The sequence below is a fragment of the Symphalangus syndactylus genome, chromosome 5, assembly GCF_028878055.3.
Source record: "Symphalangus syndactylus isolate Jambi chromosome 5, NHGRI_mSymSyn1-v2.1_pri, whole genome shotgun sequence".
Lineage (NCBI taxonomy): Eukaryota > Metazoa > Chordata > Mammalia > Primates > Hylobatidae > Symphalangus > Symphalangus syndactylus.
In genome coordinates, this window is record NC_072427.2 from 88,575,870 (window position 1) to 88,596,730 (window position 20,861).

General features: G+C 50.8%; 1 protein-coding gene across 14 annotated transcripts in view; it reads left to right on the plus strand.

Annotated features, from left to right (window-relative positions):
• Positions 1 to 20,861, plus strand: part of PRDM15 (PR/SET domain 15) — an 80,629-nt gene that overhangs the window by 29,480 nt on the left and 30,288 nt on the right. For 5 of the 14 annotated variants that reach the window (XM_055279762.2, XM_063640581.1, XM_055279760.2 and 2 more), the window contains 7 exons: positions 4,660 to 4,761; positions 11,631 to 11,855; positions 13,412 to 13,541; positions 14,813 to 14,994; positions 15,256 to 15,350; positions 16,149 to 16,236; positions 17,127 to 17,186. In XM_055279762.2, coding sequence (XP_055135737.1) covers positions 4,660 to 4,761; positions 11,631 to 11,855; positions 13,412 to 13,541; positions 14,813 to 14,994; positions 15,256 to 15,350; positions 16,149 to 16,236; positions 17,127 to 17,186 — 882 coding nt within the window. The remainder of the gene's footprint in view (positions 1 to 4,659; positions 4,762 to 11,630; positions 11,856 to 13,411; positions 13,542 to 14,812; positions 14,995 to 15,255; positions 15,351 to 16,148; positions 16,237 to 17,126; positions 17,187 to 20,861) is intronic. The other 9 variants (XM_063640580.1, XM_063640584.1, XM_063640577.1 and 6 more) reach the window with 3 other exon arrangements.

Consider the following 20,861-nt stretch of genomic DNA (forward strand, 5'->3'; position numbering starts at 1 on the left):
CATTGGTGTGCTCCTAGAACCATATTGGCGGCTGACGAACCCAGGAACCGTCTTCCTGTAAAGTACTTACTGTGGTGGCCGAGTCTTCCTTGGTGAGCGTGAGAGCTCCTAAGACTCATTGACTTAATTCTGTCTCTTTCATTTGCTGCAAACATGCCTCTTTGTGTAGAAATCAGTCAGTTTTGCAGATCGGTGGCGCGGTCTTCTAAATACAGAGGAAAGTTTGGTTATGTACTGAAGGAGCAGTAACACATCCCTTTAAAAGTTACCTATTATTTTTTTCTGGTAGTGGATTTACTTTTCTAGTTCCATCTTTTTCTTTTTTTGTAGTTTTTTGTGATAGGGTCTGGCACTGTCGCCCTGGCTGGAGTGCAGTGGCATGATCGTGGCTTATTGCAGCAGCCCTCGTGGTCTCAAGTGATCCTCCCACCTCAGCCTCCCTAGTAGCTGGGACCACAGGGATGTGCCACCACACCCAGCTAATTTTTTTAATTTTTATTTTTAGTAGAGATGGGTCTCACTATGTTGCCTAGGCTGGTCTTGAACTCATGGATTCAGGCAATCCTCCCACCTTCCAAAGTGCTGGGATTCCAGGGGTGAAGCACTGTGCCTGGCCTTACTTTGTTCTTGAGCTCGCATTAAGATTGATTTTCTTTCTTTACAAGAACCTGAACCTGCTGACAGATGGAGGGGGCAGCCCAAGAAACATCCTGGATCTTCATGGGAGAGAGCATGGGGCCCAGGAGGAGAATGTGGGGGGGCACCAGGAGGAGAGTATGGGGGGGCACCAGGAGGAGAGTGTGGGGGGGCACCAGGAGGAGAGTGTGGGGGGGGCCCAGGAGGAGAGTGTGGGGGGGCACCAGGAGGAGAGTGTGGGGGGGGCCCAGGAGGAGAGTATGGGGGGGCACCAGGAGGAGAGTGTGGGGGGGCACCAGGAGGAGAGTGTGGGGGGGGCACCAGGAGGAGAGTGTGGGGGGGGCCCAGGAGGAGAGTGTGGGGGGGCACCAGGAGGAGAGTGGGGGGGGGCACCAGGAGGAGAGTGTGGGGGGGGCACCAGGAGGAGAGTGTGGGGGGGGCCCAGGAGGAGAGTGTGGGGGGGGCACCAGGAGGAGAGTGTGGGGGGGGCACCAGGAGGAGAGTGTGGGGGGGGCACCAGGAGGAGAGTATGGGGGGGCACCAGGAGGAGAGTGTGGGGGGGGCACCAGGAGGAGAGTGTGGGGGGGGCACCAGGAGGAGAGTGTGGGGGGGGCACCAGGAGGAGAGTGTGTGGGGGGCACCAGGAGGAGAGTGTGTGGGGGGCACCAGGAGAAGAGTGTGGGGGGGGCACCAGGAGGAGAGTGTGGGGGGGGCACCAGGAGGAGAGTGTGTGGGGGGCACCAGGAGGAGAGTGTGGGGGGGTCACCAGGAGGAGAGTGTGGGGGGGTCACCAGGAGGAGAGTGTGGGGGGGTCACCAGGAGGAGAGTGTGGGGGGGCACCAGGAGGAGAGTGTGTGGGGGGGACCAGGCGGAGAGTGTGGGGGGGTCACCAGGAGGAGAGTGTGGGGGGGGCACCAGGAGGAGAGTGTTGTGGGGGGCACCCTGCCAGCAGGGCGTTGTTATGGGACATTCTGTCCCCACCAGCTTCTGTTCCCTTTTACACTTGCTCTGAGAATCTGCTGCTTGAAGAATCCCATAAGATTGTGGACAAATGGAAATCAGAGCCAGAGTCCCATTTCTCCCTCACCTTCTCAAACACACATGGGTTCCAAAGAGAGAAAATTTTCAAAATCACCTTTCTGATGAAAAGAGTAAAATACAAACACATTTTATAACATTGGGGAAACTGTTCAGTCGCATATAGCATCACTGTTCTAACTCAACTGTTGTTGCCATTTGATTCGCATTTTCTAGTATTTTTTATTTTAATTTAATTTTATTTTTTTGAGACAGAGTCTTGCTGTGTCACCCAGGCTGGAATGTAGTGGCCCAATCTCAGCTCACTGCAACCTCCACCTCCCGGTTCAAGCAATTCTCTTACCTCAGCCTCCCCAGTAGCTGGGATTACAGGCATGTACCATCACGCCCAGCTATTTTTTTTATTTTTAGTAGAGATGGGATTTTGCCATATTGGCCAGGCTGGTGTTGAACTCCTGACCTGAAGTGATCCACCCGCCTCAGCCTCCCAAAGTGCTAGGATTACAAGTGTGAGCCACCTCACTGGCCCCTGTATTTTAAAAACCAGCACTGATGACATATAGTTTACATACAGTAAGACTCAACAATTTTAAGTGTACAGTTCAGAGACTTTTTTTTTTTTTTTTCCAGACAGTCTGTCGCCCAGGCTGGAGTGCAGTGGTGTGATCTTGGCTCACTGCAACCTCCACCTTTTGAGTTCAAGCAATTCTCATGCCTCAGCCTCTCAAGAGCTGAAATTACAGGTGCATGCCACCACGCCCGGCTAATTTGTGCATTTTTTAGTAGAGACGGGATTTTGCCATGTTGCCCAGGTTGGTCTTCAGCTCCTGGCCTCAAGTAATCCACCCGCCTGGGCCTCCCAAAGTGCTGGGATTACAGGCATGAGCCACTGTTCCCGCCAGTTTAGAGACTTTTGAGTGTCTACAGTTGTATAAGCTCCACCACAGTTGAGTTACAGACCTCGACTTCATCCCAGCAAGTTCTCTCGCGCTGCCCTGCAGTCAGGCCTGCCCACTGGAATGCCAGGCTGTTTGCTGTGCTGTAGCTTTGCTGTTCCCTTTTTTTTTAAACTCTGCATTTTTGCATAGCGGAGCTCTAGCCGCACCTCCCATCTCACTGCTTACTTTTCTTTGCGTGCACAGTCTGGCTCACCACATCTTAAGCCTTTTCCAACTGTTATTATCTCTGGCATCACTTTAAAGCTGTATGATGTTAGATTTTGCTGAGACACTTCTCTTTTGTTGGATATTTAAGTGATTGGCAGTCACGAATTGCCTTCTGACTGTTAACTAATATTTTTTTCTTAAGAATTCTTATCTTTTACAATTACTATTCGGAAAATCCTGAGTGCTTCTCTTGATGAGTGGGCAGTCGTCATGACAAGTTTTTCTAGTCCTCTTTACTTAGCAGCAGAGCACCAAGTTGAGGAGAACCGACACTCGTGGGGGTGTGGAGGCTTATTGCTGGAGACAACGGCCCACGTGGATTAGAAGAAATTCCCCTTATTCAGAAGTGGTGGCTTCCAGCTAACCTGGGCCCTTGTCCTCTTTTTCTGAAACTCACATGCGAGTGTTTTTCTCTCTTTGGAGCCCATGTATGTTTGGGAAGGTGAGTGAGAAATGGGAATTTGGCTCTGATTTCCATTTGTCCTTGATCTTTTGGGATTCTTCAAGCAGCGGATTCTCAGAGAGCAAGCATAAAAGGGAACAGAAGCTGGTGGGGATGGGGTGTTCCGGAAAAATGCCCTGCTGGCAGGGTGCCCCCCGACACGCTCTTTCTGCCCTTTCTTTATTTTTAGTATGACAAAAAATTTCATATTGCATTTATGCCCCTTCTTGTTATCTTATGAAAACTCAGAACATGCATGCAAACGGTGATAGCAGTAACCTATATCTTTTTCTTTCACTCATTGCGTCCTTAGTGCTGGTTGTGGATATGAAAAGATACATGTTTTTTTCTAGTGCTGAACCCATATGCAGTTGTACTTCTGGATTATTTTTTTAAAGACCCAGGAGTTTGTCTTTGTGAGTGGCCCCTGGAGTTTGCCGTGGGTGATGAACTTCAGTGCAGGCTGTATCGTGATTAGAGTCGAAGTGATGGGCAGGGGTCCTGCCCTGGGCCAGCCCACAGAGCTGCCAGACGAGGTGTAGAGAAACTGGCCTGGGCCAGATCGTGGTACACTCACTTAAAACGCCTCCCAATTTTAGGTTGCACAAGAGCATCAGTGACTTTTTTGTTAAAAGGTGCCGGTAGTTCTCTTTATAGCCAGGCTTACACCGCATGCCATGTACCCCCAGCTTAGCTCTCCCTCCTCAGATTCCTGTGTGGCATGGACTGAGGGATAGAGGTGCTTCCTGGGATAGCGGCCCCCTACCTCAGGTGCCTGTTTAAAATTAAGTTCAAATTTAGTAAGATTAAACACTTATTTCCTGGGACATGAGCCACATCTGGTTACTGGCTGCCTTGTTGGATACCAGCTGTGGAGCACGTCAGTCATCCACAGAAAGCTCTGCTGGATAGCGCTGGGTGGGAGCAGCAGCCCAGGCACACACCAGGGCGCCACTGGCTGGCTGTTTTGGGTTCCACTGTCTCTTATTCTATGAGCCAGTGAGAGGTTGAGGAATTGCACTTGGTTCTTGAGGAATGCACTTTTTTTCATGAAGTCATATAAGGGATGAGCCTGGTCCCTCTGGACTGGCTTCTTGGAGGAGTTCTCAGCTCTGTGACTGGTGAGCCTGCAGCAGGCATGTCTCTGTGCTCAGTTGCCTCATCTGTGAAAAGGGGACAGTCACACAACCGAGTCAGCCATGTTAGTAAAGCTCTGAAAATGCTATCTGTCATGTGGAGTGACCACAGGCCCATCAGCTGCTGTCATCACTGTCATCACCACCTCTCAGCACACACCCCTTCTCTGCTGGGCCGGGATTCATGGAGACATATGAGGTGCTTGGGGGTCACCTTTTTCTCCTCTCATGTCTTTTGAAGCTGCAGGCACCCCAGAAAACAGCGCCCCCGTGGAGTCGGAGCCCAGCCAGTGGGCGTGTAAAGTGTGTTCTGCCACCTTCCTGGAGCTGCAGCTCCTCAATGGTAAGGAAGATGTGTGGGGAGCCCCAGATATAAAACTCCTGTGTTGCGCTCCCTCTGACTTACGCTGTCACCCGTCTGCGGTTGTCAGGATGTCCCAAACTTTGTCCTGTCTGCCCCATTGCCCCACAATGTAGTCGCCAGAACCAAGGCTTTCTCAGGGTTTAAAGCTTCTGGGCAGTCCCGCTTCCCAGCCCCGACCCCCGCAGGCCTCCCTCCTCACTCCTCCTGGTTGTGGAAGTTGCATTTCAGCTGGGCGCCTTGACTGAAGCGCTGGCAAGGGCCGGGAGCCAGCCATGGCATGTGTTGTGCACTCTTGCCTTTGTTGTCTGTACAGCCCCTTCCATTGTTTCGTTATCTGCCAGACATTTTTCTTTTTGAGACAAGGTCTGGCTCTGTTGTCCAGGCTGGAGTGCAGTGGCATGATCGTGGCTCACTGCAGCCTTGACCTGACAGGCTCAAGCGATCCTCCCACCTCAGCCTCCTGAGTAGCTGGGACCACAGACATGTGCCACCACGCCCAGCAAAGTTTTGTATATTTTTTGTAGAGACAGGGTTTCAGCCAGGCTGGCTCAAACTGCTGGGCTCAAGCAGTCCGTCTGCCTCGGCCTCCCAAAGTACTGGGTTTACAGGCGTGAGCCACTGCGCCCGGCCTGCAGAACATTTTTATCTACTCAGGTTGACTTACCAATTTAAGGCGGCCAGGAAAGAATTGAACACATTTCCAGCTTCTGCAGTGCTCTGGGAACTTTCTGTTTATTTCTCTTAGGGAGCTAATTTTTCCACAAGCCTCTTAGGAGGCTAATGTGTAGTGAAGAAAGACTCGCGTCAAATAAACCATGGGGAATCACATAGAAACAGTTTGTGGCATTTGTCACATGTGGAACGTGCTCAGAGGCCCCAGGCCTGGCAGGGTTCCAGGCAGTGCAGTTGCGAGGAGTAACTGGGACAGCCACTGTGCTGACACCAGCAGACTTTAGCTACCTGGTCACACGTTCCGGAGACATCCTACTCATCTTGGCTTTAATGAATTTACGAATGTGTCATTTTGCCCTCTGCTTGGTGAGAAGCATTTTGTGTTTGTCACCAAGACATAAATAGCAGAGCAGGACGGTTGAGTTTTCTAGAAACGCCGCGTTTGTGCAGAGTCCACCCCGGACCTCATGGAGACCCGTGGTACGTGCTTCACAGCGGGAGGGTGCGGCCTGCGCCAGGCGGCCCCTCCACAAAGCCGGACAGACGTTGCTGCTCATTTGTATTTCTTCCTGATAACTAGTTTTGAGTGAAGAGAAAAAAGAAATTCCTTCATATTTTCAGTGAGATTCTACTTGTATATCATCAACTACATGAGACGTGGTACTCGGGCTCCCCTTACAATTAGGCTGATGGTGACTAAGACCCCTCAGTGCCAGGTCCTCCAGAAACTTCCTTGTATCAACACCATGAGGTACAACTGTGACTCCGTTTCAGGGATGAGTAAACAGAGGCAGGAGTCCCTGCCCACAGCACGGCAGCCTTGAGGGCTGGAGCCAGGTACTTGGGCAGCCCGGCCTCTGCCACCTGGATTACTGGAGGGGTCCCGAGCATTCCTTCCAGGTGACGGCTCTGCCTTCTGCAGCAGCCTCTCGCTGGGAGGCTTCTTGGGAACATCCATGGCTCAGGAGCCTAGGAGTGGGAAGCAGAGCCCAGGAAGGAGGAGACTGAGGAGCAGCCCCAAAGGCCGGCCTGTGAATGGGGAGGGGCTCTGTGTCCCTGTGAGGGGGGAGGGGCTGTGTGTCCCTGTGAGGGGGAGGGGCTGTGTGTCCCTGTGAGGGGGAGGGGCTGTGTGTCCCTGTGAGGGGGAGGGGCTGTGTGTCCCTGTGAGGGGTGAGGGACTATGTGTCCCTGTGTAGGGGCAGGGGCTGTGTGTGTCCCTGTGAGGGGGGAGGGACTGTGTGTGTCCCTGTGAGGGGGGAGGGGCTGTGTGTCCCTGTGAGGGGTGAGGGACTATGTGTCCCTGTGTAGGGGCAGGGGCTGTGTGTGTCCCTGTGAGGGGGGAGGGACTGTGTGTGTCCCTGTGAGGGGGGAGGGGCTGTGTGTCCCTGTGAGGAGGGAGGGGCTGTGTGTGTCCCTGTGAGGGGGGAGGGACTATGTGTCCCTGTGTAGGGGGAGGGGCTGTGTGTGTCCCTGTGAGGGGTGAGGGGCTGTGTGTGTCCCTGTGAGGGGGGAGGGACTGTGTGTGTCCCTGTGAGGGGGAGGGGCTGTGTGTCCCTGTGAGGGGGGAGGGGCTGTGTGTGTCCCTGTGAGGGGGAGGGGCTGTGTGTGTGTGTCCCTGTAAGGGGGGAGGGGCTGTGTCACCTCCCTGAGATAGGAGGGGCTGTGTTTCTCTTTTTCGGGCTGAGGGGTTGCATGTTCTCTTGAGGGCAGAGGTGCCACACGCCACTTTGGATATCCTCAGTGGACTGGCGCTGAGCGCTGTCCCAGAGCCACATGACAGACGGGTTCTGCACAAGCCTTCAGAGAAGGGACTTCACTTGGCTCTTTCAGTGCTGCTGTTCTAATGAGACAAACGGTGTCCATTTGTCTCATTTCCTCTCTGATCTCAAGGGATGTGAAGCTGCCTTTTGTGAGTTGGTGTAGGAAGTGTTGGAAGGGCTGTTGAAGAGATTTGTAGTTTTAGAATCAAATTTGACAGATTTTTGCTTCTTCTTTCAAGCTGGGTAACTTCCAAACCAAACCACCAGTGCTCTGAACTTAAACTTTCTTTCTTTCTTTTTTTTTTTAAGATGCAAGGTCTTGCCCTGTCACCCAAGCAGGAATGCGATGGTGTGATCTTAGCTCATTGCAGCCTCAAACTCATGGGCTCAAATGATCCTCTCATTTTGACCTCCCAAGTAGCTGGGACTACAGGTCAATGTCAACAGGTCTAATTGTACAGACAGGGTCTTGCTCTGTTGTTCAGGATTCCATAGCAAGGCTTCCCAGACAGGCCCACATGACAGGGACATTGCCACCCATACTGACGATGGCCTCAAGGCCAAACTTGTGCTGTCTCTGAAAGCCCAGTGCCTTCACCATGCCAGAAAATGTGTTCTCAGGCCCCCTGCAGCCTCACACTGCTCACAGAGCTATGGCACAAACCTGCATTCAGGGCAGGAGAGTTTGGGAAAGGAGCGTTTTGGGAAAGGTGGGGCTCGGAAGTTAGCAAAACCTGACAAGGATGTTTCACAGTGCTGGATGGCCAGAAAAGATGGCACACGTCCACTGCGTGTAGGACACAATAGAGGAGGCTTTGCGGGAAAGGAGCAAAGGGAATGCCCAGGTTGCTGGTGAAGGAGATTGTAGGACAAGAGATGTTCCCTAGTTCAAGGATAGATAACTGGTCCAGATTGCAGCAGCAGCAAGGGCTCCAGGAAGAATGGCTCAAAAAGGAAAAGAAATAGAGCATTAACTGATGTGTTTGTAGAGGAAAGAGTTATACTTCTGGCAGAGTTTAAGGATCAATTAGTAATATAAACACAGGAAAAAAATAAGCAAATGTTATTAATAAAAAGTAAGGCAATAATTAACTCCAGAGGAAACAAAGGATATATATATACTTAAAACAAAAACAAACAAAAAACAAACAAAAAAACAAATCAGGCCAGACACAGTGGCTCACACCTGTAATGGCAGCACTTTGGGAAGCCGAGGCAGGTGGATCACCTGAGGTTAGGAGTTCCATACCAGCCTGGCCATCATGGTGAAACCCCATCTCTACTAAAAATACAAAAATTAGCCAGGTGTGGTGGTGCATGCCTGTAGTCCCAGATACCTGGGAGGCTGAGACAGGAGAATGGCTTGAACCTGGGAAGCAAGGGTTGCAGTGAGCCGAGATTGCACCACTGCACTCCAACCTGGGTGACAGAGTGAGACTTTGTCTCAAAAAAAAAAAAAAAAAAAAAAAAGGCGGGGCGTAGTGGCTCACAGCTGTATTCCCAAGACTTTGGGAGGCCGAGGCAGGCGGATCACGAGGTCAAGAGATCAAGTCCATCCTGGCCAACATGGTGAAACCCCATCTGTACCAAAAATACAAAAATTAGTTGGGCATGGTGGTGCACACCTGTAATCCCAGCTACTCAGGAGGCTGGGGCAGGAGAATCGCTTGAACCCGGGAGGTGAAGGTTGTAGTGAGCTGAGATCGCACCACTGCACTCCAGCCTGGGCGACAGAGTGAGACTCCATCTCAAAAACAAACAAACAAAAAAAGAATCATAAACATATATTGGTGCAGTTGTCAATACATTTTTATGGTCATAATTATGAATACACTGATTATTGATTTACCCCAAAATAGTGATATAAATATGTTGGTGAGATTGTGGAGAAGATAAGCGTTTGGGAGGGAGAGTATAGTCTATAAGAAAGCTAAATCCTTCTCCATATTAAATAATAGATGCCATCTAATACTGAAAAATGGAAAGGCAATAGTAGGTGGGGACGAGTGGTTACAGAGAACTGCTGTTTTCTGTTTTGCAGCTAGGACTGGTTATTTGTGCATTCTCTATTTTTTCTTGCCAGACTTATCAATATCATTAGTCTTTTCAAAGCACCCACTTTGGGCTTTGTTGATCCTTTTTATTGTATATTTACTTTATTTCTGCTCTTATTTATTATTTCCTTTTTTACTTTTCATTCTGTGCCTTTCTAACAAGTTGGATGCTTAACTCATTAATTTCCAGCTATTTTATTTTCTCATGTAAGCATTTCAGATTTTTTCTTAAGAACCGTGTTAGCTGCATTCCACATTTTGATTATACAGTGCATCTGAGTTTATATGCACTTAATAACATAGTCTAATAATAAGCAAAAATTGGCAGATCTACGAGGAGAAATAGAAAAATCTGCCTCCATAATGGGAGCTTTTAATACATACATCTTAATTTATAAATCAGACTAAAAAATCACAGGGATATAGATTTGAAGCACACAGTTAACACAATTGATTTAATAAGTATATTTAAAATGCTGCATCTAACAAGTAGAGTATATATACATCTCTTTGATGTGTGGGCTCTCTTCCTCCCATATTTTAGTTCGAAGTATTTTCTAATTTGCTCTGTTTTTCCTGTTTGAATTTATAATTGTCTAGAATGATGTTTGCTAATTTCCTTATGTATGGCTTTTTTTTTTTTAACTTTAGTTCCCTTTGTTTTATATTTCTGACCCTCAATCTAAAATCACTCTTATTGCCTTTCAGAATTTCCTCTGGGGCAATCTTTTCAGTCTTTATCTCAAAATATCTTTCTTTAACCATCTGCATTGGAAACGGTTTTCACTGGATATTGAATTTTGGGTTTATTCTTATTCTCTTTCTGCACATTGGGGATGTTGTTATGTTACTTTATGCCTTCCATTATTGCTCTTGATAAGTCTGCTGTCACTGCAGTTGTTCCTTCATAGGTAATCGCTGCCTTGTACTTGGTTGCCTTTGAAACCTCCTCTGTCTTTGGAGTTCTGCAATTTATAACAGAGTCATCATTTATGTCTTTATTTTTATTTGTTTTCCCTGTTACAGATCTTGAATCTGAAGAGTCATGTCTTTCATTCATTCTGGATAATCCCCCACCCTTATCTTGCCTATTGTTTAGCCCTCCTTCCCTTTTTCTCTTTGTCCTATTGTACATGTTTTAGACCTTCTTGTTATATTACACTTCATGTCTTCTTAGCTCCTGCTCATATTTTTCTAGCTCCTTGTCTCTTTTCTACATTCTGGGTAATCTTTGCAGCTCTTCCTTTTAGTTTATGAGTTCTCTCTTCAGTTGTGTCTAATTTTTTGTTTAATTGATACATTGTGTTTTTATTTTGGGTCTCTTTTTTATTTTATATAAGTTTTATTTGGTTATTTTTTCATAACCACTTGTTATATTTCAGCATGCCCTTGCCTTTTTTTAATGTGGTTGTTTTTTTTTTTTTTTTTACCCTCCTTTACTCATTTAAATGTATTTTCCCCCGGTTTTCTCCTCTCAGCTTGTGTTATTATCTAGGAATTCCATTCTTCTTGAGTTTGTGTGTGTGTGTCTGCTGACGCCCTGATGGCTTATTGCTTAATTTTTTAGTTTTCTTGGGGCTTTTATTGCTTTTGTTGTTGTTGTTTTGGCAAGCTCTTTAGCAAGGAATCTTCTTTTCTCCCCTGCCCCTACAGTGGCCCTTCCATGCACTCTGGATTGTGGAAGTAGTGTTACAGAGTGTTTTGATTTTGCTTCTGCTACGTCTCCCAGGGCTTTCACAGGTCTAACGCAATTCTTTTTTTTTTTTTTTTTTTTGAGACAGTCTTGCTGTGTCACCTGGTTGGAGCGCAGTGGTGCTATCTCGGCTCACTGCAACCTCCGCCTCCCGGGTTCAAGCAGTTTCTCCTGCCTCAGCCTCCCCAGTGGCTGGGACTACAGGCGCACACCACCACACCCGGCTAACTTTTTGTATTTTTATTAGAGATGGGTTTTCACCATGTTTGCCAGGCTGGTCTTGAGCTCCTGACCTCATGTGATCCACCTGCCTCAGCCTCCCAAAGTGCTGGGATTACAGGCATGAGCCACCGTGCCTGGACACATTCATATTTTGATATCTCCTTCTCAGGTTTTTGCTTTGCAGACATATGTATGTGTGTGTCTGCTTTTTTCACTAAACTGCCCTCATGGTGAACCTACTCTTGCTTTTACCACTTAATTTACTTTTCAAAATAGCAGTTGTGTTTGATGCAGAGGAAATAAAACAGTAGAAATAAAGTTTACTTGCCTATACAAAGGTTGGCAAACAAGATTGAAAACAAACACACATAGGAACCAGAGGCCAGGGTGGGTGTGGACGGTGGCAGTCTTCCTAATTGTGTGGTGCATTCGCGTCTCTCTTTGCAGAACATCTGTTGGGCCACTTAGAACAAGCCAAAAGCCTTCCTCCAGGCAGCCAGAGCGAGGCGGCAGCTCCCGAGAAGGAGCAGGACACACCCCGGGGGGAACCCCCTGCAGTGCCCGAGAATGTTGCCACCAAAGAACAGAAGAAAAAGCCTCGAAGGGGGAGAAAACCCAAAACATCCAAAGCTGAGCAGCCTCTAGTCATCGTGGAAGACAAGGAACCCGCAGGTGATGAGCGGGTCCCGGGGATGAGTGCCTGCGTGGGGCACAGCCCTCCTGGCGCCCGAGGGCTGGCGGGGCAGGGGGCAGAGGGCAGGGCAGGCAAACTTAGTGTAGAAAGGCCTCGTGGAAGGTAGATTCTAAGCCCTTCTGTTTTTCTCTCCATCAACTCTAGTAAAGTACAATTTCCATTTAATACATTTCACACTAAAAAGGATACAGGTTGTGAATTTTGACAAATGGATATAGCTGTGAAACCAGCACCCCCGTCAGGGTAGAGGACGTCTCGTTAGCCACTTTCCTGACTGTCTTCTGTACGAGTTCATTCCACCCATCCTGGAATTTTTCACGAGTGGACTCTGTCTGCCTCTTTCAGGCAGCATACAGCCTCGAGACCCGCCCACGTGGTTTATCTGTGGCTCCTTCTCCTTGATCGCTGAACAGTGCTTAATCCGTCACCTGTGGGTGGGCACTGAGTTGCTCCCAGGACCTAGCTAGGGCTCATCCTTTGATTGTGCAGTATCCTCAGTTGGGTTTGAAGAGGCATTTGACCCTCTTCCAGGGTGTGTAGTCTCTGCAAGGCTCTTGTCCCTGTGGTCCTCACACAGCCCCCATCCAAGACACTTGCAGCACACACCTGGTGGGCCTCACAGTGAGGATGAGATCTGATGCTCAGCCACTGGCCCCTTCACCTTTGTTACTGACACCAGGCAGTTTTTCTTTTTACTGTCTGGGATACACCAGGATTTCTTTTGTGAGAGTGAAAAGGAGTCCTTATTGCTTCTATGAATTAGACAGAATTGGGAAGAGCAGCCATCGTGGAATGTTCTGAGCCTCCCCTTTTCTGTTCTGGGTCTGCAGCTTCTAGGCTGTGCACTGGTGGGTGCTGATTTAGGAGCGCCTGAAAGCCCCCTGGCCAGTTTCCCCAGGTCTCTGTGAATAGGCAGAGAAGATGGGGGCGGGGGAAAGCGTGTCAGGTAGATATTTCACTAATTCTTACTTGTGTTGGGAAGACATTTAGTAGGCAAAGTGGTAGAAACCAGTGGTTGAATTTTTTTGTGTAATCTTCCCCCATTTCATTTATCTTGGGTTTCTGGCCAGGGTCTTCAGTATTGGCGATGATGTGACCTTTAACTCTTGTACAAAATGGTTAGCTAAAATGGTTTTACTAATGTTGGCACATTTAATTAGAAACATTAACATTTCTAAATCTCTGTCAGAATTGATGTAGTAAGTTCAAAGTTTCTGCTATATATCCAAAATGTTTTTGGTTGGTTTCATGAAGAGGGATTGAAGTAATGTTATGATGTTGTGGTTTTTAAAAAGAATAACAAATTATAACTTCAGTTTAGGCTAAGAAAAACATTTTGCTTTTCTGTTTATACTGGTAAATGTGTGGATCCCAGAATATTGACAGTTTTTTTTTTCCCCTGTGTAAACCTCAACATTTGTGCCTACTGCTGTGGCCTGGCTGTGGTCCCCATGGGGCAGTGTGTCACTATGGTTTGACTGTGTTTGTCCCCTGCTCTTGTGGTGACTTAGCTTATCACATCCCCTTCGTACAGAGCAAGTGGCAGAGATCATTACCGAGGTCCCTCCGGATGAGCCTGTGAGTGCAACGCCGGACGAGCGGATCGTGGAGCTGGTTCTGGGGAAGCTGTCCACCACGACCTCTGACACCAGCTCGGTTCCAAAGTAAGTCCTGCCCGGCACCTGGGGCTGTCCTGTGGACAGACAGTGCTGGCAGCAGCCAGGCCATTCTGGAGGGAAGGCACCTTCCCAGCAGGAAAGCCCCAGGGGAGGAGATGGAAACGGACCTGCTGAGGAGGCAGCAGGAATGTTCTGGAGCTTAGGAGTTTAATGGTGTATCCACTGTGAAAACAGCTTTAAAAAATGCTTTATTTTTAAATACACATGGCATAAATTTAACCATTTTCACCATGTTTAAGTGCACAATTTAGTGGCATTCAGGATATTCACACTGTTGGGCAACCATCTCCCCCATCCATCTGTGGAACTTTCCCATCTTCCCAAGCTGAAACACTGTCCCCACTAAGCACCCGCTCCAGCCTCCTCCCCCAGCCCCTGGCACCCACCATTCTACTTTCTGTCTTTGTGGATTTGATGACTCTAGAGATGTCTTACAAGTGGAGTCAGGCAGGATTTGTCTTTATGTGACTGGCTTATTCCACCCCAGCTCATCCATGTGTAGCCTGTGTCAGAATTTCCTTCCTTTTCAACACTGAGTAATATTCCATCGTGCATATGCCCCGTATTTTCTGTATCCATGCATCCATTGATGGACAGTTGGGTTGCTTCTAGCTTTCGTGACGCTGCTGTGATAAAACATTTTGCTATTTGAATTTCAGTAAATTTAACAGCTTGCCCTGTGTTTTAGTTATGATTCTTGGGTTATTTTTACCCTGGAGTTGGGTAAGTTGGTGGTCATTTTTTTTTTTTGGCCCTTTTTGGATCACCTCTTATAGTTGGCAAAAGTAATGTCAGAAATGATGTTACCTGTTTGTTTATTTATAATCTTATTGCCCAGAAGAGTTCAGGTGGCTTACCATCAAAAATACATTTAATAGGGAAAAGAAGTTTTAAAAATCAGGTTCAGATAATATGTAAAACAGAGGAGAGTTAAGACAGAGTGACAAGAGCAGAAACAGATGTGGTTATTCTAATTGAGGCACAAATTGACCTCCATGCTTTCTGGTGGCCAGAGTTAGAACACAGTCAGGTGTGTGGCTGTTGCAGCTAAAGCTGCCTAATGTCATTATCTATTCAAGGTGTCCCTTTCAGATGCCCTGGAAGCTGGGAGTGACGCCCGGGTGCATTCCCTCCTTTCTCACATACAGGCTCGAGATTAGCTGGGAAGTTTTGGAAGGAGGCCTTTTCCATGCTGCTTGTAACCTGGAACTTTTTTCCCACCTGTCTTTTCCCAACTTATTGACGTCCCCGGGCAGGTTCACCCATCATCAGAATAACACCATCACGCTCAAGAGGAGCTTAATTCTCTCGAGCAGACACGGCATCCGGCGCAAGCTCATCAAACAGCTCGGGGAGCACAAGCGGGTTTACCAGTGCAATATCTGCAGCAAGATCTTCCAGAACAGCAGCAACCTGAGCAGGCACGTGCGCTCGCATGGTGAGTCGGCGCGGCGCGGCTGGCGCCGGGGGCCGGGGCCGGGGCCGGGACTGGGGCTGGGAGGACAGCACGGAGTCACCCCTCCTTGGGTCGTCTCCCACGAGCTGCGCCAGTGAGAGGCTGCGGTTGGTGGGCGATCATCTTTGCAGCCCCTTCGCACGGAGGGAGTGAGGTGGCTCGTGGGGCATTTCCCCGGCGGGCTTGCTTCTCTCGGTAAATGCTCTAAGTAGTGAATGAGCTCTCTCTTGGTTGGTTCCTCAGGTGACAAGCTGTTTAAGTGCGAAGAGTGTGCAAAATTGTTCAGCCGCAAAGAGAGCCTAAAGCAGCACGTTTCTTACAAGCACAGCAGGAATGAGGTGGGTGGAAACAAGCCCGGGGTTCTCTTCCCAGTTGTGTGGAGGACACAGACAACTGACCAAATCACCATGTTGCAATGAGAAGAAAGAATCCCAGGAGGGAGGAGATTGGGTGGGGGCTGTGGGGGAGGAAGGAGAGTGGGCTAGGGCTGTGGGTGCCCAGGTGTCCGTGAGAAGAGAGCCCCAGGAGGGATGAGAGCAGGTGAGGGCTGTGGGGGAGGGAGGAGAGCGGGTGGGGGCTGTGGGGGAGGGAGGAGAGCGGGTGGGGTCTGTGGGGGAGGGAGGAGAGCGGGTGGGGGGCTGTGGGGGAGGGAGGAGAGCGGGTGGGGGTCTGTGGGGGAGGGAGGAGAGCGGGTGGGGTCTGTGGGGGAGGGAGGAGAGCGGGTGGGGGCTGTGGGGGAGGGAGGAGAGCGGGTGGGGGCTGTGGGTGCCCTGGCGTCCCTGAGAAGAGAGTCCCAGGAGAGATGAGAGTGGGTGAGGGCTGTGGGTGCCCTGGCATCCCTGGGCAACCTGTCAGCCCCTGGTCCCTGTCAGATGCCCACAAGCGCAGCAGGAAGAGTCAGGAGAATGGGGGTGTTTGGCGCTGGGAGTGGGGCTCCCTGAGTGTGGGGTTCCCTTTCTAGGGCAGGTGAACAGCAAGAGCAAACATCCTTTGTGTTCCTAAATAGAGCGGGAGGGTGGTGGAGGTCAGAGTCATAACAGACACAGGCGTGGAGTCGCCCTGGCAGCACGTCGGGGGCTCGGCATATGTGGACTCTGCGCCGGGCCATCTCACTCACGGCGTGTCCCTCTGACCAGGTGGACGGCGAGTACAGGTACCGCTGCGGCACTTGTGAGAAGACCTTCCGCATCGAGAGCGCGCTGGAATTCCACAACTGCAGGACAGGTGAGGGCGCCAGTCAGGTCTCCCCTCGGCCGCTGTGTAGTACGGATTCTAGATACGCTGCGGGGGCCGTGGAACTTTAGGCCGAAGTCAAGATTGTTTTCATGAATAGACAGCCTCACTTTTAACATTTCCCTCTGTCCATTTTGCTTCAAAGCAGTTGTTATCCTAAAGATACACACATGGAAACTTTCCAGTAAAAAGGGATTGATTTTCTTCCTGCATTTGTCAGCCAAGCTGCGTATGGCCCCACATTGGAGAGCATTGTAAAGCCGGGGGCCGTTCTGGCTAAAAACGGAGCAGCAGTGTCCGATGTTTGCTAGGGCCATCTGAGGAAGAAAGGAAAAGATCAGGATGATGGCTGGAGGAGTGTGAGCGCTGCCTCGCTTGCTTGCAAAGCTTGTTCCTAACCGCGAGCCCTCCTCCATCCACATCTCCTGCGGCATCCAGGGTGGAATGGGGTTGCCCCTGCACGCATCCTTTTTGTTCTGAGCCTGCTTGTGTGCACCAGCTTCCAAAAATAAAGCATTTTCCTTGTGAGAGGCCTGAAGCCGGGTGTGCCTGGACCAGCCTGTAGTGGAGAGGTGGCCTCTTTGGGCCTGGGGGGCGTCTGAGGCCCCTGTCTCTCTGGCCGCAATTTGCTGCTGGCAAGTAAACAGACCAAAGGAAAGCAGACACCACAAGGAGGCCAAGGCCGTCCTGCCGGCTGCACTTCTCCACGTGGCCCGAGGACGCCCCTGTATTCTGCAGTGATGACGTGCACCCTCTGGGATGTGGGAGTCACGCCTTCCCCATTCCCAGTGGTGGGTGGCACTGGAGGCCCAAGCAGTGGGGGTCCCCAGCGGGGCACAGAGGGATGAGTCACTGTTGCCTTTGTGTCCCCCTCTCTCTAGGACTCATAGCACACCCTGGAGAGGGGGGGCCCGGCGGCAGTCGGCTTAGAGACCTACCAGGTTAGCCTTCGACGCCCACCCCGTCCTTGTCCACCTGCTCTGTGTCTGTCACTTGCATCTCTGTGTTGTTCTTGTTAAGGTGCCACCCGCCCCTGTGTTGAGAACAGGGCACCTGCAGCAGCGGACTCCCAGGGGCTCTGACCAGGGCTGCTGCACGTGGGCTGTGTGAGAGGCCCTGCTCCCCTGCCGCAGCTGCTGGGGGCGGGGGGCCCTTGGTGGGGTTGGCTAGTTCTACTCTGAGGGCTCCTGTTTGAAACCAGGGCTTGGTTCTTCCTCCCTGATGCCTTCTTCCCCAGGTTGGACTGTTCCAAGGGGCAGGAATGAGTCATGTTTTGCCTAAGCTTTAGCAGCTCTGAAGGATCCGTGTCTGGCATGAAGTGGCCTCCAGAAGCTTCTGGATGAATTTCCAGTGTGCTGCACCTCCTGCATTTTAAGCCCTCCTATCACAAGAATTCCCAAGAAACCTGGGGCCCAGCCCCCTGAAGACTTCCACTTAATGCAGCCCCGGCCAGACAGATGAACCTTCATCTTGTTTGCGAACCTCCCCTTGGGGTCCCCGCAGTCCTGCAGGAGTGTAGCAGGCAAGGGTTTCGGGGTTCCCAAGAGTGATGCTACCATCTAAGGCGCTTTGATGAGGCAGACTCAAGGTTGAGGAAGAGGCATTGCCTTCTGTTATTTTTAACTATTTCTCTGGACCCAAATAAAACAAAGTACTAGAAGCGGCTAAGGCAGCAGCAGCTTCCTGTCAGCCAGAGGTGCTGTTAGGCCAGGTGCTGGCCTTTGTTAGTGACCCAGAACGCACCAGGGACCTGCATCGCACCACCTCTTCCCCGAGACGCTCTAGTTTCAAAGGTTACCCGTTTTAGGCTGAACAGAAAGGATAAAAACCTTGATGTGGAGCTTGTTTGCATAATATATGATTTGCATGCTCTTATACTTACTTATAGTATTGAAGTTAAGAGAATGTGTATCTTCCTTAGACAATTAAACCAAGAATTTGTACAATGTGGTGGAAAGTTTCAAAATGTTACAGTCTTGTGGGTTTTTCTGAGGCTCCCTCCACGGGACCTGTTGTGGTGCCTGTCCCTTTTGGTGTGACCAGGTGCTGGTGTAACTCATCTTCGTGTTCCTTGTGCTGTGTCTGACCATAAGTACTGTGCTACGGAATAGCAAAGGCTCACGTCCAGGCCCTCAGGCAAAATGTGGCCCACTAGCCTCCCCCAGTAATCCCCTCTCCATCCCGGGGTGCGCTGCTCCCCTCTCCCTTCGTCAGACCCCAGTAGGCAGCTGTTCTCAGTGGCTCATTTATTCAGACATAAACCTAGACCTCCTCGGCGCAGGGTTATTGGAGGGAGAAGCATTGTTGGGACCCAGTGCCCATGTGGGTTCCTGAACTGGCAGTGAGTGGGTGGCTGCGGGAGAAGCCACCCTCGGCTTGGCAGAGTTATCCAGGACAGCTGGGGAGTGGCCTGAAGTAGGTTCTCTTTCCATGGTCAAGAGGGGCTTGCGAGGGAGAAAGCTGAAGCTCTTGGCAGCACCATTGCCTTCCACGGGGCTGCAGGACTAGTGGAGCCACCTGCCCAGGAGGGGGTGCTCATGGGTGCTGTTTGGCACCTGCCTGGGAGGGGGCCTCACTTGTATTGGTTGGCATCTGCCTAGGAAGGAGGCTCACCTGTATAATTTCGTACCTGCCTGGGAGAGAGGCTCATCTGTGCTGTTGAGCACCTGCCCGGGAGGGAGACTCGCGTGTGGTGTTTAGCACTTACCCGAGAGGGAGAATCATTTGTGCTATTTGGCACCTGCTCGGGAGGGAGGCTTACCTGTGCTGTTTAGCACCTGCTTAGGAGGGAGGCTCACCTGTGCTGCTCAGCAGATACCCAGGAGGGAGGCTCACCTGTGTTCAGCACCTGCCCGAGGGGGAGGCTCACCTGTGCTGTTCAGCACCTGCCCGGGAGGGAGGCTCACCTATGCTGTTCAGCAGACACCCAGGAGGGAGGCTCACCTGTGCTGTTCAGCACCTGTCTGGGAAGGAGGCTCACCTGTGCTCTTTAGTGCCTGGCTGGGAGGGAGGCTCACCTCTGCTGTTCAGGAGGCCCAGGTTGAGGGGAGGGTGGTGATCCGATGCCACAGCACTGTAAAGGTGTGGCCTGTGGTGATCCGATGCCACAGCACTGTAAAGGTGTGGCCTGTGGCGATCCAATGCCACAGCACTGTAAAGGTGTGGCCTGTGGCGATCCGATGCCACAGCACTGTAAAGGTGTGGCCTGTGGCGATCCGATGCCACAGCACTGTAAAGGTGTGGCCTGTGGCGATCCGATGCCACAGCACTGTAAAGGTGTGGCCTGTGGCGATCCGATGCCACAGCACTGTAAAGGTGTGGCCTGTGGCGATCCGATGCCACAGCACTGTAAAGGTGTGGCCTGTGGCGATCCGATGCCACAGTGCTGTAAGGTGTGGCCTGTGGCGATCCAATGCCACAGTGCTGTAAGGTGTGGCCTGTGGCGATCCGGTGACACAGCGCTGTAAGGTGTGGCCTGTGGCGATCCGGTGACACAGTGCTGTAAGGTGTGGCCTGTGGCGATCCGATGCCACAGCACTGTAAAGGTGTGGCCTGTGGCGATCCAATGCCACAGCACTGTAAAGGTGTGGCCTGTGGCGATCCAATGCCACAGTGCTGTAAGGTGTGGCCTGTGGCGATCCAATGCCACAGTGCTGTAAGGTGTGGCCTGTGGCGATCCGGTGACACAGTGCTGTAAGGTGTGGCCTTTCACAAAGCCCTTGGCTCTAGTGGTCCCATTCCTAAGAATTCATGATAAAGAGATTTGACAGAAGAAAACAATCTACATTACTCAAGATTCCATCACTAAATTATCTACAGTGTCAAAGATAGCAAAGTGAGTTTTGAGAAGTGAGCTGGATGGAATATCATGTAGCCATTAAAGTGATCATGAAAATGTCCAGCGTTGTAAACACGCACGCCACAGACACAGCGCGTGAAGGACGCATACCATGCGGTTGTGTGGATCTGGACAGAGCCCATCAAATCTTAAGCCAAAACGAAACTGAGGGCAGTGGCTGTATGGATAATTTTCACTTTATAGAAGGAAGGCAAGCAGTGTGTTAGGCTGGGACTCAGCGTGGCATCTGTCACGGTGCCCCTTTTATGGCCCAGGTGAGGATGGCTCTGGGCTGAGGTCATGCTGCGGGTGGGGTGGGATGTGGGCAGGGGAGCCTCGCACAGGGCCACCTCTACTTGTTCAGCCCTGGCAGAGGCCACCTCCCACTGTCCTGCCATGGTTGGAGCTGTGGGAGGGGACTGTCCCCTCCCAGAGCTTCCCCTGTCCTGAGGGTGGCACCCATGGGGCATAGATTTCTCCACTGCTGCCTCCTGTCTTCACAGATGGCCATGCCTTGTCCGTTCCCAGCTGGGAGGAGATGAGAGCGCCTGGCTCTCCCAGGGGAGGTTGTCTGCTTCCCTCACCCCCCACCTGGGCCGCACATTGGGCTCACCTGAGCGAAGCCAGACAACATGCGGAGGCCCAAGGCCCACCCCAGAGAGTCTCATTTTGTGAGCCCTGGCCAGTGAATCTCTGCCTGGCGGGGGTGGAGAGTGGAGGGTGTTTGCCCCAGGGGATACCGTCGGCAATGTCTGGAGACACCTTGGTGGGGAGGGGT